Raw genomic sequence first — 27964 nt, 5'->3', positions numbered from 1 at the left:
GAATACAGCCAACGTTTCGAGTCTGGAAGACACTTCATAACCGCTCTTATGAAGGGTCATCCATACTTTGAACATTGACTCTATTCTGTCTCCACAGATACTGTCAGACCTGCTGAGATTTTCCAGCATTTTCTGTTGTTGTTTCAGATTCCAGCATCCGCAGTATTTAACTTTTATGATAAAATGATTAGTTCTGATTGGAATCCCTACGACCTTCCTGCAAAACAGAGGGAGTGGTGGCAAAAGGGGAAAAAGGATAAGGATGATAAAGTCTGGGTTCTGATTCTCTGAGCCCATGTAGAATCAGCAAAATGAGTGAAGCAGTTTATAAAGAACAGAAGTTATCCATCCCTAAAAAAACTGATCAAATTAAAATAATTAGGTTATGGAATATAACAAAAAAATGAAGAGCTGAAGTTTACAATCTAGTTTGTTTTGATTTTTTTACTTGTGTAAAGTGGTATTATTGTGTGCCAATTTTTTTCTGCTCACTCCCCATCCCTTTAGGTTCTGTAGAAAAGTTAACCCTTTCAGCAGACAATTCATTTCTTTTCAAATCATCTGAAAACTCATGTCTATTTTAGTTTATAATTGAAGATTTATGGGAATTGGCTAAGATGGGCTTTCAACATTTTTCTATTCTTTCTCTATTCACTGTTAATCAACACTCTGTTTTATCTTTCTGACTTGTTACATTTTTAATGATTAATAAACTTTCTGAATTCACGATTTAAAGCGTTCTTTCTTGCCATATGGTTAAGTCACTGGAACCTGGTGTGATTTACGATTAGGGAGGTTATTGTAAACAAGCAACCCCCATAAATCTTAGTTCAAATAAATCAAAGTTCTTACAAATGGAATGCTATCCTTTATTATGAGAGAAATTGAACACAGGAGTAAAGATGTTCTGCTTCCGTTATGATGTGGAGATGCCTGCGTTGGACTGGGGTAAACACAATAAGAAGTTTAACAACACCAGGTTAAAGTCCAACAGGTTTATTTGCTACCAGATAAACCTGTTGGACTTTAACCTGGTGTTGTTTAACTTCTTACTATGCTTCAGTTATACAGGGCATTATGGAGACTGCATCTTGAATACTGGGTGCAGCTTTGTCTCCTATTTAAGAAATGATACAAATGCATTGAAAGTGGTTCAGAGGAGGTTTAATAGATTGCTTCCCAATTCTTGACCCTGACAGTATAAATTATGTCCGATTTTCCTTGTCTTCAGCTCTGACAAAGGGTCATCCTGACTCAAAATGTTGTCTCTATTCTCTCTCTGCAGATGCTGTCAGACTTGCTGAGATTGTCCAGCATTTTCTGTTTTTGTTTCAGATTCCAACAACAGCAGAATTTTGCCTTTATCCCAATTCTTGTTGGGTAAGAGAATCAAAAGTATCGGGTCTAGAACGAGAATGTGGAACTCCACACAAACAGATCAGCCATGACCTAAATAAACGGTGGAGCCTACTCAAAGGGCCAAATGACCTACATCTGCTCCGATGTTGAATGTTGGTCACAATTTCCTGAGGATTGTGAAACAAGGCTGGAAGATTCGCCTTGCTTGTGTTAGTGGGAAAATGTCCAGGAGAACCATCACTGTGAAGGACAGTTCTGGGATTAAAGGTTGCCAGACTGGAAAAGGAAAACAATGGAAATAAACCCTTGAGGAGTAAAGAATCACTTTGGACTGGTTTTTGGAGAAAGAGTGTGAACATTCCAAGGCAGAATAAAATATAACGGTTGAGTGGGATATTTGATGGTGTTAAGAGTAAAAGGGCAAAGTTTAATTTTAAGTTTAAGAGCAATGTTCCCTTCAAAAAAGTGTTTAGTCATTGTTGCTTCCAGTTTGTTGGAATAAACGCCAGAAACATGAAGTTTTGTCGTGTGATTCTTTAATTTACTCACTGGGCTTAGAATTCTTTTTTTAAAATTGTTGATCGTTACAGAGATCCTAACAGTTCATTTAAAGCCCCGAGTTTTGATTTCCCATTTGAGCCTGGGGCACCTTTCTGTCTCTCTATTGCTTGTGTCAATGACAGCCAGGCGACGGAGCTGAGGGCTGAGTTTAGCTGTGAATAATGAGGCCTGCGCCCCAGTTGGGAAACTGCCCTGGGCGTCGCACTAATAGAGAGACAGGAAGATGCTGGAGGACTGACTGGGAAATGGGCCTCCAACCAATTGTTATATCAGTCACTCAGAGCTAAAGAGAAACCTGTCTCTTTAAATACAGATACAGGGAAGAGGCTGCAATGAAATCTGTCCCTTTTAACCTGCACAAAAGCAGGAGGCTGAGATTGACAGGCTGCAGGAGGAGTCCATTCAGCCCATCGTGCCCCTGCTATCTCTTTGAAAGGACTGTCTGATTCATCCTACCACTCTGATCTGTCCCCACAGCCCTGCAAATTCTTCCCTTTCAAGTCTTTAACCTTTGGAAAGATTCTATTGAATCTGTTTTCAGGCAGATCAGAACAACTCGCTGTGTCAAAAATATAAAATAAAATCTCATCTCCCCCTCTGGCTCCTTTGCCAATTACCTTAGAGGGACTCACTTTCTGTTAAAGAGCCTGCCAACCCCTCTCACCCACTTTCCCTAAAGTGCATCAATCTCATCAGGAAAAGTCCAGAACAATCAAATATTTTACTGATCAAAGTTTATTAATGAAACAGAACATGGTTAAAACAATCAGAAAATGACTTGAGCATCAAAGACAACCAGAGTAAAAGGATAGGTTCAAGGTGAAGGGGGGGGAGGTTTAACACAGATATCAGAAGGACATATTTCACACAGAGGGTCGTGGGGGCCTGGAATGTGTTGCCGGGCAAGGTGGTGGAGGCGGACACACTGGGAACGTTTAAGACTTATCTAGACAGCTATATGAACGGAGTGGGAATGGAGGGATACAAAAGAGTGGTCTCGTCTGGACCAGGGAGCGGCGCGGGCTAATTGTTCCTTGTTTCTCGTTTCAAGGCTTCATTCTATGATTATCTTGCTGGTGCCAGTACAGAGCGAGACTGCGGATAGTTGGGAACCTGTCTCGGGGGCAGGGAATTCATATGGTGTTCGTGGAAGTGGAAATGACTAGGGTTGGGAAGCATTTTCCGATCGGGGCCATTGTGATCTCCTGGACTCGTTTCGATCGCCTCAGGGGGTCGGAGAGGAATTTCCCAGATTTTTTTCCCCATATTGGCCCTGGGGTTTTTCACTCTGGGTTTTCGCCTCTCCCTGGAGATCACATGGTCTGGAATGGGGGGGTGGGGGTGAGTTAATAGGTTGTAATGAACAAAGCATCGTAGCTGTGAGGGACAGCTCGGTGGATAGAATTTTGGTATGTAGATAGGCTGGAAAATTGGGCGGGGATCCTGGATTCAGGATTCAATCCTGGACCGGGGAGCGGCGCGGGCTTGGAGGGCCGAAGGGCCTGTTCCTGTGCTGTATTGTTCTTTGTTCTTTGTTGTTCTTTGATATTCACAATGTTCTGGACACAAATGGTTTCTCTTTAATTCATCTGTAGCCTGTTCCCTGCCCTTTTTGTGGTAAAGGCAGAATTCTCTGGATAGGAAATTTAAAAAGAAGTTTACTGAATGAAAAAGTTTTACTCAACAACTTTAAGATATTGACTTTTACAACTTCATGCAGGTGATCGGTCCGTAGAAGCATAACCCTCTCTGGCTCCTTCTTTCACAGGAATTCTTGTGGAATTCAGCCTTGGGAGTCTGGTTCCTTCTCTGACAGTAATTTCCTTGGAACTCAGCCTCGGGAGTTTTCAGTATTTGGCTCCCAAGGAAGACCTTCAGAACCTCTACTTTTATCCACAAAGTGACGATTACCTCACGTCAGATTTGGGCCTGTTGTATCATGACAATTGGTCAATTTGACCACTAGATTAATTTAACTGGATCCTCAATTACTGACACCATCACTTCTTATTATCTTAGACAGGAATACAAGAGAACTGGTTCATACTATCCCTTTATCTGATTCTGTACAATCCCCTTATTCTCACAGTTTCAAATGTTGAGGCTAATCAGAGCTTGAAGGTCTCTCTCGCCAGTACATTTATCCTCATTGCACATTCTTTACATACACAGCAATTAATCTTTTACAGCAAATAAAACTCAATCTTTTACTATAACGACTGATTCATTGATTAACTATAACTCAATTAAGGCTCATTAATTTCTCATCTGTTAATGACTGGTAGCTAATAAATAGCTACCAGATGGGGCAGATGTTTGAGGGCAAATCAACATCTGGCGTGTGGGAGGCTTTCAAGTGTAAGTTGATAGGGATTCAGGACCGGCACATTCCTGTAAGGGTGAAGGATAAGTATGGCAAGTTTTGGGAACCTTGGATAATGAGAGATATTGTGAGCCTCGTCAAAGAGAAAAATGAAACATTTGTCAAAGCTAGGAGGCTGGGAACACACGAAGCAAGTGTGGAATACAAGGAAAGTAGAAAGAAACTTAAGCAAGGAGAATGGAGGGCTAAAAGGGGTCACGAAAAAGCATTGGCCAGCAGGATTAAGGAAAATCCCAAGGCTTTTTATACATATATAAAGAGCAAGAGAGTAGCCAGGGAGAGGGTTGGCCCACTCCAGGACAAGGGAGGGAATCTATGCGCGGAGCCAGAGGAAATGGGGAGATATTAAATGAGTACTTTGCGTCAGTATTCACCAAAGAGGATTTGGTGGTGGATGAGTCTGGGAAAGGATGTGTAGATAGTTTGAGTCATGTTGAGATCAAAAAGGAGGTGGTATTGGGGTTCTTGAGAAACATTAAGGTAGACAAGTCCCCAGGCCCTGATGGGATATACCCCAGAATACTGAGAGAGGCAAGGGAGGAAATTGCTGGGGTCTTGAGAGAGATCTTTGTATCCTCACTGGCTACAGGGGAGGAACACACGAAGCAAGTGTGGAATACAAGGAAAGTAGAAAGAAACTTAAGCAAGGAGTAAGGAGGGCTAAGAGTGGTCACGAAAAATCATTGGCCAGCAGGATTAAGGAAAATCCCAAGGCTTTTTATACATATATAAAGAACAAGAGGGTAGCCAGGGAGAGGGTCGGCCCACTCAAGGATAGGGGAGGGAATCTATGTGTGGAGCCAGAGGAACCTGGTGTTGTTAAACTTCTTACTGTGTTTACCCCAGTCCAACGCCGGCATCTCCACATCATACAGGGGAGGTCCCAGAGGATTGGAGAATAGCCAATGTTGTTCCTTTGTTTAAGAAGGGTAGCAAGAATAATCCAGGTAATTACAGGCCGGTGAGCCTTACATCAGTGATAGGGAAATTATTGGAGAGAATTCTTCGAGACAGGATTTATTCCCAGTTGGAAATAAGTGGATGTATTAGTGAGAAGCAACATGGTTTTGTGAAGGGGAGGTCGTGTCTCACGGACTTGGTCGAGTTTTTCGAGGAAGTGACGAAGATGATTGATAAGGGTAGAGCAGTGGATGTTGTCCACATGGACTTAGACAAGGTCCCTCATGGTAGACTGGTGCAGAAGGAGAAGTCGCATGGGATCAGAGGTGAGTTGGCAAGGTGGATACAGAACTGGCTCGGTCAAAGAAGACAGAGGGTAGCATTGGAAGGGTGCGTTTCTGAATGGAGGGCTGTGACAAGTGGCGTTCCTCAGGGATCAGTGCTGGGACCTTGCTGTTTGTTATATATATATATAAATGATTTGGAGGAAAATGTAACTGGTTTGATTAGGAAGTTTGCGGACGACACAAAGGTTGGTGGATTTGCGGATAGTGATGAGGACCATCAGAGGATACAGCAGGATATAGATTGGTTGGAGTCTTGGGCGGAGTGATGGCAGATGGAGTTTAATCTGGACAAATGTGAGGTAATGCATTTTGGAAGGTCGAATACAGATAGGAAATATACAGTAAATGGCAAAACCCTTAGGAGTATTGATCGGCAAAGTGATCTGGGTGTACAGGTACACAGGTCACTGAAAGTGGCAACGCAGGTGGGGAAGATAGTCAAGAAGACATACGGCATGCTTTCCTTCATTGGCTGGGGCATTGAGTTTAAAAATTGGCAAGTCATGTTGCAGCTTTAGAGAAGCTTAGTTAGGCCACACTTGGAATATAGTGTTCAATTCCGGTCGCCACACTATCAGAAGGATGTGGAGGCTTTGGAGAGGGTACAGAAAATATTTACCCGGATGTTGCCTGGTATGGAGGGCATTAGCTATGCGGAGAGGTTGGAGAAACTTGGTTTGTTCTCACTGGAATGAGGGAGGTTGAGGGGGCAACCTGATAGAAGTCTACAGGATTATGAGAGGCATGGACAGAGTGGATAGTCAGAAGCTGTTTCCCAGGGTGGAAGCGTCAATTACTAGGGGGCACAGGTTTAAGGTGTGAGGGGCAAGGTTTAAAGGAGATGTACGAGGCAGATCTTTTACACAGAGAACAGTGGGTTCCTGGAACTCGTTGCCTGGGGGGTAGTGGAAGCGGATACGGTAGTGACTTTTAAGGGACATCTTGACAAATACATGAATAGGATGGGAATAGAGGGAAATGGTCCCCGGAAGGGTAGGGGGTTTTAATTTAGTCCGGCAGCAGGCTTGGAGGGCTAAAGGGCCTGTCCCTGTGCTGTAACTTTCTTTGTTCTAAATACAGTAATATTTAATGAACACATTTGGTTCATACAATGTGGTTGACTCTCAACTGCCCTCTGAACAAGGGCATCTAGGGATGGGCAATAAATGTTGGCCAGCCAGCGACGCCCATGTCCCACAACTGAATAAGGTTAATACAAGATATCCTGGTTCGAAAAGACACTTGCTGCAAGCCAATAGCTTTCCTTCTTACTTGAACTGAGCAATCAACCTTATTCTTGAGCCAGATTTGACAGAATATAATGTCCTCCAACTGATCAAATTCATAGAAGAAATTCTTAGTTCAGACAATTCCTGCCAGCTATGCAGCTTCCACAAGCATGTAGGTGAATCCAACATTAATTTTTAAAATAAAGCTCCAGTCACATGTTAGAATTTAACATGGTTGAAGTTCTCGGGTTGAAGTTCTGAACTGGAAAAAGGCCAAATTTGATGAAATGAGAAGGGATCTGGGAAGTGTGGATTGGCACAGGCTGTTCTCTGGTAAGGATGTAAATGGAAAGTGGGAGGCCTTCAAAGGAGAAATTTTGAGAGTGCAGAGTTTGTATGTTCCTGTCAGGATTAAAGGCAAAGTAAATAGGAATAAGGAACCTTGGTTCTCAAGGGAGATTGTAACACTGATTAAGAGGAAGAGAGAGTTGTATGAAATGTACAGGCAGCAAGGAACACATCAGATGCTCGAGGAGTATAAAAAGTGCAAGAAGCTACTTAAGAGGGAAATCAGGAGGGCTAAAAGAAGACATGAGGTTGCTTTGGCAGACAGAGTGAAGGAAAATCCAAAGAGCTTCTATAGGTATGTTAGGAGCAAAAGGATAGTGAGGGATAAAATTGGTCCTCTTGAAGACCAGAGTGGTACACTGTGTATGGAACCAAAAGAGATGGGGGAGATACTAAACGTTTTTTTTGCATCTGTATTTACTGAGGAAACGGGCATGGAGTCTACGGAAATAGGGCAAACTGGTAGGGAGGCCATGGAACCTTTACAGATTAAAGGGGAGGAGGTGCTCGCTGTCTTGAGGCAAATCAGAGTGGATAAATCCCCAGGACCGGACAGGGTATTCCCACGGACCTTGAGGGAAGCTAGTGTTGAACTTGCAGGGGCCCTGGCAGACATATTTAAAATGTCAGTATTCACGGGGGAGGTGCCGGATGATTGGAGGGTGGCTCATGTTGTTCCGTTGTTTAAAAAAGGTTCCAAAAGAAATCCGGGAAATTATCGGCCAGTAAGTTTGACGTCGGTGGTGGGCAAGTTATTGGAAGGTGTGATAAGGGATAGGATCTACAAATATTTGGATAGACAGGGACTTATTAGGGAGAGTCAACATGGCTTTGTGCGTGGTAGGTCATGTTTGACCAATCTATTAGAGTTTTTCGAGGAGGTTACCAGGAAAGTGGATGAAGGGAAGGCGGTGGATGTTGTCTACCTGGATTTCAGCAAGGCCTTTGACAAGGTCCCTCATGGGAGGTTAGTTAGGAAGGTTGTCTCTGGGTATACATGGGGAGGTAGTAAATTGGATAAGACACTGGCTCAATGGAAGAAGCCAGAGAGTGGTTGTGGAGGATTGCTTCTCTGAGTGGAGGCCTGTGACTAGTGGTGTGCCGCAGGGATCGGTGTTGGGTCCATTGTTGTTTGTCATCTATATCAATGATCTGGATGATAATGTGGTCAATTGGATCAGCAAGTTTGCTGATGATACAAAGATTGGAGGTGTAGTGGGCAGTGAGGAAGGTTTTCAAAGCTTGCAGAGGGATTTGGACCAACTAGAAAAATGGGCTGAAAAATGGCAAATGGAATTTAACGCAGACAAGTGTGAGATATTGCACTTTGGAAGGACAAACCAAAGAAGAACGTACAGGGTAAATGGTAGGACTCTGAAGAGTGCAGTTGAACAGAGGGATCTGGGAATACAGGTACAGAGTTCCCTAAAAGTGACGTCACAGGTGGATAGGGTCGTAAAGAGTGCCTTTGGTACATTGGCCTTTATGAATTGGAGTATCGAGTGTAAAAGTTGGAGTGTTATGGTAAGGTTATATAAGGCATTGGTGAGGCCGAATTTGGAGTATTGTGTACAGTTTTGGTCACCTAGTTACAGGAAGGATGTAAATAAGATTGAAAGAGTGCAGAGAAGGTTCACAAGGATGTTGCCGGGACTTGAGAAGCTGAGTTACAGAGAGAGATTGAATAGGATGGGACTTTATTCCCTGGAGCGTAGAAGATTGAGGGGAGATTTGATAGAGGTGTTTAAGATTTTGATGGGTATAGATAGAGTGAATGCAAGCAGGCTTTTTCCGCTGAGGCTAGGGGAGAAAAAAACCAGAGGGCATGGGTTAAGGGTGAAAGGAGAAAAGTTTAAAGGGAATATTAGGGGGGGCTTCTTCACGCAGAGAGTGGTGGGAGTGTGGAATGAGCTGCCGGATAAAGTGGTAAATGCGGGGTCACTTTTAACATTTAAGAAAAACTTGGACGGGTTCATGGATGAGAGGGGTGTGGAGGGATATGGTCCAAGTGCAGGTCAGTGGGACTAGGCATAAAATGGTTCGGCACAGACAAGAAGGGCCAAAAGGCCTGTTTCTGAGCTGTAATTTTCTATGGTTCTATGGCCTCCCTGACCTTGTTGCTGAGAATGTTTGAAGAGGCAGCAGGGGCACAATGGGTCACACCGCCTCCTTTTGTGCTCTCTGCTCCTCGTTTGCATTTGAAGTGGTAAATATCTGGAACTCACTTCCTACGAGCGGCTGAAGCAGAGATAATGGAATGTTTCCAAAAGGAAATTGGATGGGAGCTTCAGGGAAATAAATCCGCAGGGACACGGAGAGAGAACAGGGCAACAGTTTGATCTACAGAGAGCCAGCATGGACTCAATGGGCTGAATGGCCCCATTCCCAATCCTAATGCCTGTCTGATCTAAAGAGAGAAATTTCAGCTGTTCAAGTCTCTCGAACTCACTGAAGTCCCTCATCCCTGGAGTCATTCTTGTAAATCTCCTCTGCACCCTCTCTAAGGACTTCACATCTTTCCTAAAGTGTGGGGCCCATATACAGGGTTCCATTCTCGAGGAATAGAATTGAACAGGTTCTGTTCAACTTGTTTAGAATCAGGGTTCGGCTACACTGGGAGCACTGTCAACATTTGTGATCTCCATTTAGAAAAAGGAAATAGAGGCACTGGAGAAGCGGCAACAAAGATTCACAAGAATAATCCCAGAACTGAGAGCATTTAACCTTCAGGAAAGGCTGGCACTGCTTTTCTCTGGAAAACAGAAGACTGAAGGGTGACCTGATGGAAGAATTTAAGGTTATGAAAGGGGTTCAATAATCCAACAGGGATTTCAGTGAGAAACCTCTTTCCCCAGCGAGTGGTGAGAATGTGGAACTCACTACCACAGCGAGTGGTTGAGGTGAACAGCATGAATACATTAAAGAGGAAGCTCGATACATACATGAGGGAGAGAGGAATAGAAGGATATGCTGATGGGGGGAGATGAAGAGGGGTGGGTGGAGGCTCATGTGGAGCATAAATACTGACACAGACCAATTGGGCCGACTGGCCCGGCCCTGTGCTGTAGACTCAATGGAACAGAGACAAATGTACTTACTTTAGATCTACCTGTAGTGGTAGGAAAAACATTATTTACTATCCAGCATAAAATAAATGTTCTTCGTCAGTTTGTGTGGGTCATTTCAGTGGAAATGTGCTCTCCCAGGCTCAGAGAGCATCAGCCCACTGGAGGTAAAGTTGTGAGACTGTCCAGTCCAGCAGAAAGAAACCCTCCGACCCTCCACTTCACCAACTGTCAGAATGAACATGGTTCAGTCCTGGATGTGATTAACAGCAGCAAGAACAGCAGAATTGAACCTCTGTGATCACTTGTGAACTCGTTGGTGTCTCAGCAGGAGGGATGAATTTGTGAAATCCTTCCCACACTGAGAGCAGGTGAACGGTCTCTCCTCAGTGTGAATGCACTGGTGGATCATCAGTTCCTGAGAGCTTTTGAAGCCACTTTCACAGTCAGAGCATTTAAAGGGTCTCTCCTAGTTGTAACTCACATTGTGTCTCAGCAGCTGGGGTATTGAGTGAATCCTTCCGCACACACAGAGCAGGTGAATGGTCTCTCCCAGTGTGAACTCGCTGGTGTCTCCTCAGTGTGCATGTCCTTCCAAACCTCTTTGTGCAGTGAGAGCAGCTGAACGGTCTCTCCCCAGTGTGAATGCGCTGGTGGTCTATTAGATGCTCCGAAATTTTGAAGCCACTCCCACAGTCAGAGCATTTAAAGGGTCTTTCCTGGGAGTGAGTGACTTTGTGTCTCTGCAGGCTGGATAACCGAGTGAATCTGTTCCCACACTCGGTGCAGGTGAACGGTCTCTCCTCGGTGTGAAGGCGCTGGTGTGTCAGCAGGGTGAATGACTGACTGAATCCCTTCCCACACACACAGCAGATGAACGGTCTCTCCCTGGTGTGAACTCGCTGGTGTCTCTGCAGTGTGGATGACCTCTTAAACCTCTTTGTGCAGAGAGAGCAGCTGAACGGTCTGTCCTCAGTGTGAATGCGCTGGTGGGACACCAGTTCCCCAGAAATTTTGAATTCGCTCCCACAGTCCGAGCATTTAAAGGGCCTCTCACTGGTGTGAGTGACTTTATGACTCAGCAGGTTGGGTAAATTAGTGAATCCCTTCCCACACACAGAGCAGGTGAAAGGCCTCTCTCCGGTGTGAACTCGCTGGTGTGTCAGCAGGGCGGATAACTGTGTGAATCCCTTCCCACAGTCAGAGCAAGTGAATGGTCTCTCCCCGGAGTGAACTCGCTGGTGGTTCCACAGGTTTGATGATGATCTAAATCTCATTGTGCAGAGAGAGCAGCTGAATGGTCTCTCCTCACTGTGAATGCGCTGGTGGGACCCCAGTTCTCCAGAGCTTTTGAATCCGCTCCCACAGTCAGAGCATTTAAAGGGTCTCTCATTGGTGTGAGTGAGATTGTGACTCAGCAGGTGGGAGAACTTAATGTATCCCTTCCCACAGACTGAGCAAGTGAAGGGTCTCTCCCGAGTGTGACTGCGTTGATGAATTTCCAAATCACAGGGCAACATGAATCCTTGTCCACAATCGTCACATTTCCACAGTTTCTCCATGATGCGGGTGGCCTTGTGACTCTCCAGGTTTGATGATCAGTTGAATCCTTGTCCACACAGAACACGTGTACGATCTCTCTTCACTGTAAACGGTGCAATGTTGTTTCAGCCTGTGTAACTGGTTAAAGCTCTTTCCACTATCAGTGGACTGGAACACTCTCACTCGGGTATGTTCCAGTCACACTGATGTTTAAAATCTCCTGAAGCAAACAGATCAGACAAACATTGCTTTTCTAGATTCAAAGGTCAATGATATTCAGGTCCCAATAAATCGAATGACTCTGTCAAATCTTGATGTGATGTTTAGTTTGAAATTTCTGTCTGTAAGTTCTCACCTCCTGATATCTATGAAAGGAATTTACAACAGACATCACTGTCAGTACAAGATAGAAATTCAGAACAGACAATTCTAGTTTCTATGGAACATTCTTTCCTCTCTCGTTCCCCAAAAGCTGTCAATCTCCATCCCACACACTCTCCCTAAATTCTCACTCTGCTCTCCTGAGTATACAACCTCCCAAGTCTATTGAAGGTGCTGATTCAGACTGATTAACGGATCCATGCTGACCACTTTCTATATTGGACACAGAGATCTGAAAATCTACATGTAACGACCGGCCTACACGCTAGAAATTAAAATCTGTGCCATATGTGGGACCGGATAACTGGATTGGGAGAAGGAGAAGGATGTGGAGAAGAATTTTATTTTGGTGCAGAAAGGTCATTACCTGGAAGCCGCTGCCTCAGAGGGTTGTGGAAGTGCAAATGATCCATGATTAATCTTCAAGCTGACAGCCACGTTAAAGTTTTACATTTGGCCATAAATGAGCAGACTGATGATGTGTGTAATGCACTGTATTACCTGGTTACAGATACATGAAGAATGTGAGGAGGATTTTTATTTCGGCAGCGAGTGGTGACCTGGAAGTTAAAAATTCAACAAGTCCTCAATTTCCCCCAGAATGCAAAAGAAACGCAAAACGCAAAGAAAGTGTTTTACTCACAGATGTTGGAGACTGGAGGAAGGTTTGAGCCTGTCTGAAGCTCAATCTTCATTCAGAGAAAGAGCAGCAGCAGCTTTGCTGGGCAGGAATGAACAGCTGGACAAGCTCATTGTCCACTTCCGCATTCAGACAATGGGGGAGCTCTGATTGGCTGGAGGACCAGAGAACTTCCGGTCCTCCTGAGTTCCCGTTGGTCAACACCACAGAATGTGGGCGGAGCTCTCCACCGCACATGCGCAGCTTCCCCTCTCCCTTGGACATGCGCAGCCCCGGGCCTTGGGGGAGTGGACAGATTCAATCTCCCTCCTGTCGTCAGCATTCCTCCTGTGGGTTAGTAACTGTTGGACTGCTTTTGTTAAACTCTTTCTGTGATTTTAAAGGGTTCAGTACTGCAATGGACACAGTTAAACAGTCCTTAAAAGAGGCCAACATCTGTGAGTAAAACACTTTCTTTTCTCCCCCTTTCCATTTCTTTTCTCATTCTGGGGGAAATAGGGGACTTGCAGCAACTGAAGGGAAAGGAAGTGAATCCAGTCTGTACATTCCACACATTGTTAGTCCAGTCATAGAGACATATATCTGTCTGGCCGCCTGCATGGAGATTTTCAGCTCTGTGCCCAGGACAGGATGTGGAGATGCCGGCGTTGGACTGGGGTAAAACACAGTAAGAGGTTTAACAAAACCAGGTTAAAGTCCAACAGGTTTATTTGGTAGCAAAAGCCACAAGCTTTCGGAGCCTTAAGCTCCTTCTTCAGGTGAGTGGGAATTCCCTTAAGGCTCCGAAAGCTTATGGCTTTTGCTACCAAATAAACCTGTTGGACTTTAACCTGGTTTTGTTAAACTACCCAGGACAGGAAGCAGTGAGCATGGATCTGTCAATCAGCCTCAATCAGCACCTTCAGGAGAATTGGGAGGGTGAATATTAGATACAGCAGAGTGAGAATGGAGGGACAGTGTGTGGGATGGAGATTTACAGCTTTTGGGGAATGAGAGAGGAAAGAATGCTCCATAGAAACTAGAATTGTCTGTTCTGAATTTCTATCCTGCACTGACACTGATGAATTTTTCAAACTCGTTTACAGGATATGAGAAGGTGAGGATTAACAGACCAAAATCTTGAAACAAACATCACACCAGCATCTGACACCCTCACTCAATTCATCGGACCTGAATATTATCGGCCTTTGAATCTAGAAGGAGAAATGTTTCTCTGTTCCGTCTGCGAAAACAGGTCTTTAATATCAATGTGACTGGAAAAGCACCAAGGCACAGACACACCCGAGTGAGAATGTTCTAGTGAACTGAGTGTGGAAAGAGCTTTAACCAGTTACACAGCCTGAAAATACATCGCAGCATTCACAGCGGGGAGAGACTGTACCCATGTTCTGTGTGAGATTTAACTGACTGTTTAACCTGGAGAGTCACAAGGACACCCGAACCATGGAGAAACGGTGGAAATGTGGGGACTGTGGGAAGAGATACAGAGCCCCCTGTGACCTGGAAATCCATCGACGCAGTCACACCGGGGAGAGGCCATTTACCTGCTCTGTGTGTGGGAAGGGATACATTCAGTTATCCCACCTGCTCAGACACAAAGTCACTCACAGCAATGAGAGACCCTTTAAATGCTCTGACTGTGGAAGCGATTTCAAACGTGCTGCGGATCTGAGAGAGCACGAGCGCATTCACACTGAGGAGAGACCGTTCAGCTGCTCTCACTGCACAAAGACATTCAGAACATCATCCAACCTGCGGCAACACCAGCGAGTTCACACTGGGGAGAGACCGTTCACCTGCTCTGTGTGTGGGAAGGGATTCACTCAGTTATCCAGCCTGATGAAACACAAAGTCACCCACACCCAGGAGAGACCCTTTAAATGCTCTGACTGTGGGAGAGGCTTCAAAAGCTCTGGTGAACTGATGTCCCACAAACGCTTTCACACTGCAGAGGGACTGTTCACCTGCTCTGTGTGTGGGAAGGGATTCAATCGGTCATCCCACCTGCAGACACACCAGCGAGTTCACACTGGGGAGAGACCATTCACCTGCTCTGTGTGTGGAAAGGGATTCACTCAGCCATCCCACCTACAGAATCACAAAGTCACTCACAGCAATGAGAGACCCTTTAAATGCTCTGACTGTGGGAGCGGCTTCAAAAGTGCTGCGGATCTGATGATTCACCAGCGCACTCACAGTGAGGAGAGACCGTTCAGCTGCTCTCACTGCACAAAGAGGTTCAAAACCTCATCCAATCTGCAGGTACACCAGCGAGTTCACACTGGGAAGAGGCCATTCACTTGCTCTGTGTGTGGGAAGGGATTCACTCAGTCATCTGGTCTGACAACACACAAAGTCACTCACAGCAATGAGAGACCTTTTAAATGCTCTGACTGTGGGCGTGGCTTCAAAAGTGCTGCGGATCTGATGATTCACCAGCGCACTCACACTGAGGAGAGACCCTTCAGCTGCTCTCACTGCACAAAGAGATTTAAAAGTTCATCCAATCTGTGGAAACACCAGCGAGTTCACACTGGGGAGAAACCATTCCCCTGCTCTGTGTGTGGGAAAGGATTCACTCAGTTGTCCAGCCTGCTGAAGCACAAAAGCACTCACACCCAGGAGAGAGCCTTTCAATGCACTGACTGTGGGACTGGTTTTGAAAGCTCTCATGAACTGTTGATTCACCAGCGAGTTCACACTGAGGAGAGACCGTTCAGCTGCTCTCACTGCACAAAGAGATTTAAAAGGTTATCCACACTGCGGATACACCAGCGAGTTCACACTGGGGAGAAACCATTCCCCTGCTCTGTGTGTGGGAAGGGATTCACTCAGTCATCCAGCTTGCTGAGACACAATGTTACTCACACCAAGGAGAGACCCTTTAAATGCTCTGACTGAGAGGCCGGACTCAAAACCTCTCAGGAACTGATGATCAACCAGTGCATTTACACAGGGGAGAGACAGTTCAGCTGCTCTGTGTGTGGGCGTGGCTTCAAAAGCTCTGGCTAACTGGTGTCCCACCAGCACACTCTCACTGCACAAAGAGATTTAAATGGTCATCCAACCTGCAGGAACACCAGTGAGTTCACACCGGGGAGAGACTATTTACCTGCTCGGTGAGTGTGAAAGGATTTACTCGGTTATCCAGACTGCACAGACAGATCATCACTCACACTCTGCAGAGATCCTTTAAATTCTCCAACTGTGGGAGCGGCTTTAAAATGATCGGGAAATGATGATCCACCAGCGCATTCACACTGGAGAGAGGCCATTCAGCTGCTCTGTATGTGGGAAGGGATTCACTCAGTCATCCAACCTGCAGGTACACAGCGAGTTCACACCGGGCAGAGGCTGTTCACCTGCTCTGACTGTGGGAAGGGATTCACTCAGTCAGCAAACTTGGTGAAACACCAGCGCTTTCACAAGTGATTACAGTTCTGGGATTATTCTTGTGAATCTTTCTTGCCCTTTCTCCAGTGCCTCTGTTTCATAGAATCATAGAAGGCCATTCGGCCCATCGAGTCTACATCGACCACAATCCCACCCAGGCCCTATTCCCACAACCCCACATATTTACCCTGTTAATCCCCACAAACATTAGTGTTAATTTAGTATGGCCAATCAACCTAACTCACACATCTTTGGACTGCGGGAGAAAACCGGAGCACCCGGAGGAAACCCACGCAGACACAGAGAGAACGTGCAGACTCCGCGCAGACAGAGAACCGAGGGCGGAATTGAACCTGGGTCCCTGGCGCTGTGAGGCAGCAGTGCTGACCACCGTGCCACAGTGCCAGTGGTTAGCATTGCTGCCTCACTCCTTTTTCTAAATGGAGATCACAAATAGAACAATACAGCACAGGAACAGACCCTTCAGCCCACGATGTTGTGTCGAACATGATGCCAAATTAAACTAATCCTTTCAGCCTGCCCTTGGTCCATATTCCTCTATTCCTTACAAATTCATGTGCTTATCTAAAAGCCCATTAAACACCCCTATCGTATCTGCCTCCACCACCGCCCCTGACAGCGTGTTCCAGACACCTACCACTCTGTGTGTAAAAAACTTACCCCTCACATCTCCTTTGAACTTTCCCCGTCTCTCCTGAAGTGCATGCCCCCTAGTAATAGACATTTCAACTCTGTGAAAAAGATACTGACTGTCAACCCAATCTATGTCTCTTATCATTTTATAGACTTCTATCAGGTTTCCCCTCAGCCTCCACCGCGTCAGAGTAAATAACCCTAGTTTGTCCAGCCTGTCCTTATAGCTCACACCCTCTAATTCAGGCAGCGTCCTGGTAAACCTCTTCTGCTTCCTCTCCAAATTCTCCACATCCTTCCTGTAATGCAGCGAACAGAACTGAATGTAATATTCTAAGTGTGGCCTAACCTAACTTTTATAGAGCTGCAATATGACATCCTGACTCTTGTACTCAATAAAGGCAAGCATGCCTTTGGGAGCTATGGACTTGAACCGCAAGATCCCACTGTACATCAATGCTGTTCAGGGGTCTGCCATTAACTGGATACTTACCCTGAACATTTGATCTCCCAAAGTGCAGCACCTCATACTTGTCCGGATTAAACTCCATCTGCCATTTCTCCGCCCATATCTGCAGCTGATCTACATCCCACTGTATCCTTTGACAACCTTCTACACTATCTACAACTTCATCTAGCTTTGTGTCGTCTGCAAACTTAGTAACCCACACACCCACATTTTCAGCCAAGTCATTGATATATATACCACAAATAGCAGAAGTCCCAGAACAGATCCCTGTGGAACACCACTGGCCACGGACCTCCAGCCAGAAAACATCCTTGCACCACTATTCTCTGACTTCTCTGGACAAGTCAATTCTGAATCCAAGTGGCCAAGTCACCGTGAATCCGAGTCTTCCTAACCACAGACCACAGTCAGTAAGGATAGGCAACACCTCCTACCATGATCATCCTCAACACCGGTGCCCCACAAGGCCGTGTCCTCAGCCCCTCCTATATTCCTTATACACCTATGACAGTGTGGCCAAATTCTCCTCCAACTCAACTTTCAAATTTGCTGATGGCACCACTGTAGTGGGTCGGATCTCAGACAATGACAAGATGGAGTGCAGGAAAGAGATAAAGAACCTGCTGAATTGGTGCGACAACAATAATCTCTCCCTCAATGTCAACAAAATGAAGGAGATTGTCATCGATTTCAAGAAGCGTAGTGGAGAACATGCCCCTGTCTACGTCAACAGGGACGATACAGAAATGGTCGAGAACTTCATGTTTTTAGGTGTCCAGATCACCAACAACCTGTCCTGGTCCCCCCATGCTGACACTATAGTTAAGAAAGCCCACCAATGCCTCTACTTTCTCAGAAGACTAAGGATATTTGACACATCAGCTATGACTCTCACCAACTTTTACAGATGCACCATAGAAAGCATTCTCTCTGGTTGTATCACAGCTTGGTATGGCTTCACAGCTCCAGCGACCTGGGTTTGATTCCCGGCTTGGGTCACTGTCTGTGTGGAGTTTGCACATTCTCCTCGTGTCTGCGTGGGTTTCCTCCAGGTGCTCCGGTTTCCTCCCACAGTCCAAAAGATGTGCGGGTGAGGTTGATTGGCTATGCTAAAATTGCCCTTAGTGTCCTGAGATGCGTAGGTTAGAGGGATTACTGGGTAAAATATGTAGGGGTATGGGGGTAGGGCCTGGGTGGGATTGTGGTCGGTGCCGACTCAATGGGCCGAATGGCCTCTTTCTGTGCTGTCGGGTTTCTATGATTCTATGATTTCTATGATGCTGCTCTGCCCAAGACCACAATAAACTACAAAGGGTCAGGACACATATTAATGGACTCAAGAGCAGCTTCTTCACTGCTGCCATCAGACCTTTGAATGGACCTACCTCACATTCAGTTGATCTTTCTTTGCACCCTTGCTATGACTGTAATACTACATTCGGCACTCCCTCCTCCCATCCACTGACTCTGCCTCGGCAAAGCAGCCGGCATAATTAAGGACCCTGCCCACCCCGGACATTCTCTCTTCCACCTTCTTCCGTCGGGAAAAAGACACAAAAGTCTGAGGTCACGTACCAACTGACTCAAGAGCAGCTTCCTCCCTGCTGCCATCAGACCTTTGAATGGACCTACCTCGCATTCAGTTGATCTTTCTCTGCACCCTCGCTATGACTGTAACACTACATTCTGCACCAGCTTCTTTCCTTCTCAATGAATAGATTATCCATTTTACTGTAATTTCCCTCACTTTGTGAGCATGTGTATTGTGTTTAATTGGATCCTGATTGTTTTGAACTCAGTTTCTCTCTGGAGTGTGTGTCAATGCCTTGATGATGTCACAATGTTGTCTCAATCCCCTGGCCACATTAACCATTTCATCTCCTGCTGTGTCTCAAGTAGCTGTGTGTGTTTGGGACCCGCTCTTCACTCCATCTCACCATGGATTTAGGCTTGCTATTTTTCACATGTAACAAATCACATCTGCACACTCACTCCGGTATCCCAAAATCATGTCACACATTCCTAACTCTCAGATGTGCTGATGAAAAGATCAAAGTGAGTGTCTGTCTTTCTTATCTCCCCTGTTATGGTGCTGATATTTCATGTAGTGGCCGGGCTTTCAAATGTGGATTTTTCTAAAACAAAGTTCATGGACAAAGTTGTAAATATCTCCCAGAGAAAGTGATCAACTTATTCATCCCATCAACACATTCCAGACATTCACTGGACTGTAGGTGGATACCAGATTGATATATTCCATTCAACCACACCCAAGGTGAGTTATTCCAATTCCTTTATTGTCCAGGACAATATATCCACAATATCTTTAAAACAGAAATTAAACATTCCCATTTGATTTCAGGTATTAACATATTCTGTTAGTTTGTTCTTTATTGTCAATGTCAGGCTGGGGTTGTTCCTCTTGGAGCAAAGGAGGTTGAGGGGAGATTTGATAGAGGTGGACAAGATTCTGACAGGTTTAGATAAGGTGGACAAAGAAAAGCTGTTCCCATTAGCTGATGGGACAAGGAAGAGGGGGCCGCAGATTTAAGGTTCTGGATCAGAGGCGCGGAGGGGGTGGGGGGAATGTGAGGAAGAAGAATATGCAGCGAATGGTAATGACCTGGAACTCGCTGCCTACGAGGGTGGAGGAAGTGGAGACAATAAACAATTACAAAGGAAATTGGATGGGCATTTGGGGCATTTCAAACAGAAATGCTGACTAAATATCTCTGAACTTCCTCACACTCTATCACTCTGTGATCCTTGCTAAATCTGAAACCGGGTATCGCAACAAGACTCAGAGCATCAGCCCACTGGAGGCAAAGTCATGAGACCGGCCAGTCCTGCAGAAAGAAACCCTCTGACCCTCCCCATTGACCAACTGTGAGAATGAACAAAATGCAGTCCTGGATGTAACTGAGAGCAGAAACAATGACAGCAGAATCCAACCCCTGGAATCACTTGTGAACTTGCTGGTGTCTCAGCAGGTGGGATGAAACTCTGAATCCCTTCCCACACTGAGAGCAGGTGAACGGCCTCTCCCCAGTGTGAACTCGCTGGTGTCTCCGTAGGTCAGATAACTGAATAAATCCCTTCCCACACTGAGAGCAGGTGTGTGGTCTCTCCCCAGTGTGAACACGCTGGTGTCTACGCAGGTCAGATAACTGAGGAAATCCCTTCCCACACTGAGAGCAGGTGTGTGGTCTCTCCCCAGTGTGAACTCGCTGGTGTAACTGCAGGTGAGATGACTGACTGAATCCCTTCCCACACTGAGAGCAGGTGAACGGTCTCTCCCCAGTGTGAACTCGTTCGTGTGTCTGCAGGCAGTATAACTGAGTGAATCCCTCCGCACACTGGGAGCAGGTGAACGGTCTCTCCCCAGTGTGGCTGCGCCGATGAGCTTCCAGCTCTGATGGGTATCTGTACCTCTTCCCACAGTCCCCACATTTCCATGGTTTCTCCATGGTGCAGGTGTCCTTGCCTCTGTCTTGGGTGGACAATCAGTTGAAGCAGAACACGGGTACAGTCTCTATGGGCTGGGAATGGTGTTACATTTATTCAGGCTGTGTAACTGGTTAAAGCTCTTTAGTCAGTGCACTGGAACACTCTCACTCCAGTGTGGCAGTGTGTTGCTGCTTTTCCAGTCACACTGATGTTTGAAATATTTTCAAATTGACAGACTGGACAATCATTTCTCCTTCTAGATTCAAAGGCCGATGATATTCAGCTCCCAAGGAATATGACTCTGTCAGATCTGACGTGACGTTTGAGATTTCGGCCTGTGATTCCTCTTTCAATATCCTGTGAAAAGAATTTACAAAATTCAGCAGTGTCAGTGCAGGATAGAAATTCAGAACAGTTATTAAAAGTTTCTATGAAACATTCTTTCCTCTCTCATTCCCCCAAAGGTAAATCTCCATCCCACACACTCTCCCTCCATTCTCACTCTGCTGTATCTAATATTCACCCTCCCAATTCTCCTGAAGGTGCTGATTGAGGCTGATTGACAGATCTATGCTCACTACTTCCTGTCCTGGACACAGAGACCATAACAAATAGGAGCTGCAGTCGGCCATTTGGCCCATCGAGCCTTTTAAACTATTCAATGAGATAATTTGTTCATCTACCTCAGCATCATTCTCCCCACACTAAACCCATGTCCGCTGATATCTTCAATATCTAGAAACCAATCAATCTCTCCCCTGAAAATAGTTGATGACTGAGGCTCCACAGTCCTCAGGGGTTGAGAATTCCAAAGCTTCCCAACATCCTTGAGTGAAGAAATCTCTCCTCATTTTAGCTTTCTCTCCATCTTTCTACCTGTCGCCCATAACCCTTGACACCATTGTCAATCACAAATCTGGCTAACTCATCCTGGAATATATTCAACCTGGAATATAACAACCCTCTGAGGGAAGTCGAAAATATATAACATAGCTACAGTTCCATCTTACAAGTCTATGGATTCTATTTAAAAATGAACCTGGATGGGTACTTGAAGGAAATAAATTTGCAGGGGAACGGAATATAGAGGGGAATGGGACTGGATTGTTCTACAGAGAGTCGGCATGGACTCAAGTTACCAAATGGATTCCTTCTGTGCTGTAATGACTCTATGACTGGAAATACATAACAGCAACAGCATTATATTACAAGACTAGAAATAATAAATGTATTTTGTTACAGGACCACAAATAATATATCTAATCTGTACCATATAACAACAGTAGATATATCTCGTCCTATATTAATTTACTTTCCACTTAAATGTCAGCCATCTACTGGCTGAACCAGTCCTTTAATTGTGAACATCAGGAAAGAGACCATCCTTTTAGCCAGACAAATAAACGTGTCAAGCTGAGGGAGCAAAGGATGTCAATGTCTTTCAGAGAGAGAAACCTGGGCCAACCTTTCCAGAGTCTGCAGCCTCCCTGGATTCACTTCCTTTCCCTTCACTTGCTGTAAGTGGGCACGGTGGTACAGTGGTTAGCACTGCTGTCTCACAGCGCAAGGGACCCGGGTTCGATTCGCGGCTTGGGCCACTGTCTGTGTGGAGTCTGCACGTTCTCCCTGTGTTTGCATGGGTTTCCTCCGGGTGTTCCGGATTTCTCCCACAGTCCAAAGATGTGCTGGTTTGGTCATTGACCCGAACAGGCGCCAGAGTGTGGCAAATAGGGGAATTTCACAATAACTTCATTGCACTGTTAATGTAAGCCTTACTTGTGACTAATAAATAAACTTTAAAAATTTGAAGTTCCCAATTTACCCAGAATGAGAAAAGAAATGGAAAGAATGAGAAAATAAAGTGTTTTACTCACAGATACTGGAGGAAGTTTCAGTCTGTCTGAAGCTCAATCTTCATTCACATAAAGCCCTCTGATTGGCTGGAGGACCAGGGTCCTTCCGGTCCTCCAACTCTTCCCATTGGTCAACACGTCAGCAAGAAGGCCAGGAGGTTAGGCGCACCCCGCACATGCGCAGTTGCTCCTCTCCTTTGGACATGCGCAGTCCTGGGCCTGTGGGAGGGGGAGATCACCGAGCGGCTTCTCGCTCTGGCCGGAGCCGTCAGCCGGTTGGCTGGAAAGCTTGGCTCGATGTGGTTTAGGGGGAGGGGAACAATGGGTGGGGGCGGGGCTCCCGGGTCCGCGCGCCCGGGCCTGCGCACTGGAACCCGGAGACGTCACCGCGGAGCGCAGTGATTCCTATTGGTTGATTCAGGCAAAGCTCCATTGTGACATCACAATGCGGAAGTTGTCCAATGAGCTTCAGAGTGAAACTCCCTCCTCTGGACAACATCTGGGAGGAAATCAATGTTTCCCCCTTTCCATTTCTTTTCTCATTCTGGGGGAAATTGGAGACTTGCAGCAACTGAAGGGAAAGGAAGTGAATCCAGTCTGTATATTCCACACATTTTTAGCCCAGTAATTTAGACATCTGTCTGGCAGCCTGCATGGAGATTTTCAGCTCTCTGTGTCTAGGACAGGAAGCAGTGAGCATGGATCTGTCAATCAGCCTCAATCAGCACCTTCAGGAGAATTGGGAGGGTGAATATTAGATACAGCAGAGTGAGAATGGAGGGAGAGTGTGTGGGATGGAGATTTACAGCTTTTGGGCAATGAGAGGGGAAAGAATGTTCCATAGAAACTGGAATTGGCTGTTCTGAATTTCTAACCTGTGCTGACAGTGATGAATTTTGTAAATTCTTTTTGCAGCATATGAGAAGGTGAGGATTTACAGGCAGAAATCTCAAACTAAACGTCACTCTATTCATTGGGACCTGAATGCTATTGGCCTTTGAATCTAGAAGGAGAAATGTTTCTCTGTCCTGTCTGCTTCAGAAGGTTTTGAACATCAGTGTGACTGGACAGACACACACACACCTGACTGAGAGTGTTCCAGTGCACAGACTGAAGAAAGAGCTTTAACCAGTGACACAACTGAAAAAAGCATCTCAACATTCTCAGCAGGGAGAACATCATTCCTGTGTTCTGTGTCAGACTTAATTGATGGTCTAACGTGGGGAGTCACAAGGACACCCGCACCACGGAGAAACCGTGGAAATGTGGGGACTGTGGGAAAGGATTCAGTTTCCCATCTCACCTGGAAACTCATCGACGCAGTCACACTGGGGAGAGACCATTCACCTGCTCTGTGTGTGGGAAGGGATTCACTCAGTTACCCAACCTGCTGAGTCACAATCTTGCTCACACCCCGGAGAGACCGTTTAAATGTTCTGACTGTGGGAGCGGATTCAAAAGCTCTCAGGTACTTAGGGTCCACCAGCGCATTCACACTGAGGAGAGACCGTTCAGCTACTCTCACTGCACAAAAAGATTTAGAACGTCATTCAACCTGCGGGTACATCAACGAGTTCACACTGGGGAGAGACCATTCACCTGCTGTATGTGTGGGAAGGGATTCACTCAGTCATCCCAGCTGCTGAGACACCAACGAGTTCACAAGTGATGACAGGGGTTGGATTCTGCTGTTATTGCTGCAGTTAAACACATCCAGGACTGAACCATGTTCATTCTGACAGTGGAGTGGGAGGATTGGAGTGTTTCTTTCTGCTGGACTGTGCGGTCTCACAACTTGCCTCCAGTTGATGGTCTTTGAGTGTTGGTTGTGAAAACCTATATATTTCACATGGATCACAGAATCAAAGGGTTGTTTAGAGGGTAAAAGACATTTAGTTTACGTTTTAATGTGGAATCTGCAGGCTAAGTTGCCATAGTGATGGGCTGTGGCCATCAGAGATTTCATTTGTTGAATGTATCTGGCTGTTTCTCACTGAAGGCAGTTACAGATTTGGTCTTGTGTAGTCGGTCTCTCTTTCGCAGTTGGTGAGGGGGGAAGAATGCGGGTTGATTTACCTGGCTCAAAGCCAGAGGGAGAAATCTCCAGTGAACCTCAGAGTGAGAGGCAGTTATCCTTGTGGCAGGAAGCAGTCAGCTTGGAAGGAGCTGAGGTGAAGCTGCGGGAGCAGGCTGGGGAAATGCAGTCGGCCTATCCAAAGTCAGGGCTGGAAGGCAGTGAGGCTCAGGCTGGAGCTGAGGATCTCACAGTCATGGGGTCTGAACGAAATTCTGACAGGTCAAAATAACCCCAATTACCCATTAGTAATGTAGATTTCATATTGGGTAATGACAGAGCGGGCAGTATCGTGTTTCCACAACCTGGGAAAGTGGGCCACAGTTCGGAGATTATCCCTGTGAGTAAAACCTCCTCACCTATTTGTAATCCAGTTAAACAAAGAACTGATTTAAGTAGAAATACTGAAGTACCCACCCAGCGATGGACAGAACAGAGGCAGCAAAACTATCTGCAGAGACACAAATTCAACATTCTCAACAGGAAGGACTAAGAACTCAAAGTGACCCTGAAGGGTTAATAACACCAACCATTGAATGGAGTGTGCCAGTCAGAGCTGGAACAATACAGGACACAACAGCAGGAGTTCAATCAAATACACTCAGATTGAGGAGAATGGCACCAGGGATGAGGGACTTCAGAGAGATTGGACAAACTGGAATTGTTCAGTTTTGATCATGGAGTGATTCGTACAGAGAAGGAGGCCATTCAGCCCATCGATTCAGTGTCACCTCTCTGCAGAGGAATCCAACAAATCCCATTGCCCAATTCCATCCCTTTAATTCATCAAATTCATCCAAGTGCCCATTAAATTTCCTGTTGAAATTGTTTATTGTCTCCGCTTCCTCTACCCTTTTCAAGGTTATTCCCACTAGCTGTGGAAAAATATTCTTCCTCGCATCCTCTCCTGCCTCTCTCAACCAAAACCTTAAATCTGCATCCCCTTCGTCCTTGTCCCATCAGTTAATGGGAACAGCTTTTCTTTTTCCACCTTATCTAAACCAGTCCGAATCTTGTCCACTTCTGTCAAATCTCCCCTCAACCTCATAGAAACATAGAAAAACTACAGCACAAACAGGCCCTTCAGCCCACAAGTTGTGACGAACACATCCCTACCTTCTACACCTACCTATAACCCTCCATCCTATTACGCTCCATGTACTCATCCAGGAGTCTCTTAAAGGACCCTATCGAGTTTGCCTCCACCACCACTGACCGCAGCCGATTCCACTCGCCCACCACCCTCTGTGTGAAAAACTTACCCCTAACATCTCCCCTGTACCTACCCCCCAGCACCCTAAACCTGTGTCCTCTCATAGCAGACATTTCCACCCTGGGAAAAAGCCTCTGAGAGTCCACCCGATCTATCCCTCTCAACATCTTATACACCTCTATTAGGTCTCCTCTCATCCTTCGTCTCTCCAAGCAGAAAAGACCGAGCTCCCTCAGCCTATCCTCATAAGGCATGCCACTCAATCCAGGCAACATCCTTGTAAATCTCCTCTGCACCCTTTCAATCTTTTCCACATCCTTCCTATAGTGAGGCGACCAGAACTGAGCACAGTACTCCAAGTGTGGTCTGACGAGGGTCTTATATAACTGCATCATTATCCCCGGACTCCTAAACTCAATCCCTCGATTGATAAAGGCCAGCACACCATACGCCTTCTTAACCACCTCCTCCACCTGCGGGGCCGATTTCAGAGTCCTATGGACCCGGACCCCAAGGTCCTTCTGATCCTCTCCAGTACTAAGAGTCTTTCCCTTTATATTGTACTCCTTCATCACCATTTGACCTACCAAAATGGACCACGACGCATTTATCTGGGTTGAAGTCCATCTGCCACTTATCCGCCCAGTCTTGCATCCTATCTATGTCCCTCTGTAACTTCCTCCAGACATCCCTCCAGAGTATCCACAACCCCACCAACCTTTGTGTCGTCGGCAAACTTACCAACCCATCCCTCCGCTTCCTCATCCGGGTCATTTATGAAAATGACAAACAGCAAGGTTCCCAGAACAGATCCCTGGGGCACACCACTGGTGACCGACCTCCATTTAGAAAAAGACCCATCTATACCCACTCTCTGCCTCCTTTGGGAAAACCAGTTCTGGATCCACCGGGCAGCAGCCCCTTGGATCCCATGCCCTCTCACTTTTTCTAGAAGCCTTGCATGGGGGACCTTATCGAACGCCTTGCTAAAATCCATATAAACCACATCTACCGCCTTCCCTTCGTCAATGTGTTTAGTCACATTTTCGAAGAACTCCACCAGGCTCGTAAGGCACGATCTGCCCTTGACAAAGCCATGCTGAGTATTCTTGAGCATACTAAACCTCTCTCAATGCTCATATATCCTGTCCCTCAGGATCTTCTCCATCAGCTTACCAACCACTGAGGTTAGACTCACCGGTCGGTAATTACCTGGGCTATCCCTATTCCCCAAAAGATGTTTGAATCTTTTTCTACAGACACACTTACAATCAGGATCTGATGAATGGAGTGACTCTGGCAGGTTTTGGTCTGATGTCTGGTTTGAGTTTCCCTTCAAATTTTGTCGTCAAATTTCCTGTAAAAAAGATCATCACTGTCAGTCAAGAATAGAAATTAAGCGAGAAACATTTCTCTTGGGTTGAGTTTTCTGTGTGTAAATCCTCCCCTTCTAACTCCCTGTAAAAGGAGTTTCCAAAGTCCATCCCTGTCAGTCCAGGAGAGAAATTCACAACATTCTCTCCTCCTGCTGACAGGGAGAACCGCGCATGCGCACTATTGCCCATCGCCCCGAGAAAGATGGCCTCCATCAACTCGGGGCCTCTAAACTCAGGCATCTGCGGTCGCGGCCCCGAATGGTAGGAACGCGGCACTGAGCAGTTATTATTCAGGTTCTCCTGTCTCCACTGGATGCTTATGAAGCCCCCCCCATCCACCCCACCGCCTGCATTACCCTCCAGAATAAGCCGTTTCCCAGGAAACCCGGAGCCGATATAACCGCCTTCCCGCGACTGCGGCAGCAACATCCACTGCGCATGCACTTTGGATCTACAGTACGCATGCGCAAAGTTTGCTGTAAGGATAGATCATATTCTGATTCACTGTGAATGCTGGGTAAGATAGCCACCATTGAAGTATGTTATTGCATTAAAAAAATATGTTTTGTGATTCAATTACAACTGAAGCCAAAGCACCAAGGTATAAAATGAAAATAACTAATACAGCAGCTAATGTCAACAGCTCTGTCCTGAGTTTAATAGCGGAACAAACGTCTACACCTAAAGATGAACTCCTTGGAGTGTCAGCTGGTGTAACGAACTGATTGAT

General features: G+C 45.9%; 2 protein-coding genes across 4 annotated transcripts in view; one reads left to right on the top strand and one right to left on the bottom strand.

Annotated features, from left to right (window-relative positions):
- LOC144488546 (uncharacterized) overlaps window positions 1–15738 on the top strand; it is a 28653-nt gene extending 12915 nt beyond the window's left edge. The window contains exons 5-7 of the mRNA XM_078206605.1: window positions 13841–13851; window positions 14402–14606; window positions 15279–15738. Of these exons, the coding sequence (XP_078062731.1) occupies window positions 13841–13851; window positions 14402–14606; window positions 15279–15656 (594 nt within the window). The 3' untranslated portion in view covers window positions 15657–15738. The remainder of the gene's footprint in view (window positions 1–13840; window positions 13852–14401; window positions 14607–15278) is intronic.
- A 3808-nt stretch (window positions 15739–19546) lies between these two features.
- On the bottom strand, window positions 19547–27685 carry LOC144488544 (uncharacterized). Of its 3 annotated transcripts, XM_078206603.1 has the most exons (4): window positions 27591–27685; window positions 27128–27215; window positions 24171–24407; window positions 19553–21075 (listed from the first exon to the last, which is right to left on the bottom strand). In XM_078206603.1, exon 4 carries the CDS (start codon window positions 20736–20738, stop codon window positions 20232–20234), a length of 507 nt encoding a protein of 168 aa, XP_078062729.1. In that variant the 5' UTR covers window positions 20739–21075; window positions 24171–24407; window positions 27128–27215; window positions 27591–27685; the 3' UTR covers window positions 19553–20231. The 3 variants fall into 3 exon arrangements, with proteins under 3 accessions (XP_078062728.1, XP_078062729.1, XP_078062730.1); XM_078206602.1 differs by lacking the exon at window positions 24171–24407 and having other exon boundaries at window positions 19547–21075; XM_078206604.1 differs by lacking the exons at window positions 24171–24407; window positions 27128–27215; window positions 27591–27685 and adding an exon at window positions 22593–22714.
- Between the last annotated feature and the right edge of the window lie 279 nt (window positions 27686–27964).

Source organism: Mustelus asterias, unplaced genomic scaffold, assembly GCF_964213995.1.
Source record: "Mustelus asterias unplaced genomic scaffold, sMusAst1.hap1.1 HAP1_SCAFFOLD_1653, whole genome shotgun sequence".
Classification (NCBI taxonomy): Eukaryota; Metazoa; Chordata; class Chondrichthyes; order Carcharhiniformes; family Triakidae; genus Mustelus; species Mustelus asterias.
This window is presented reverse-complemented; position numbering and strand designations above follow the sequence as displayed.

Excerpts from the sequence above, each read along its gene's own strand:
- LOC144488544 (XM_078206602.1), bottom strand. The coding sequence starts at position 20,738 with ATGGAGAAACCATGGAAATGTGGGGACTGTGGGAAGAGGTACAGATAC.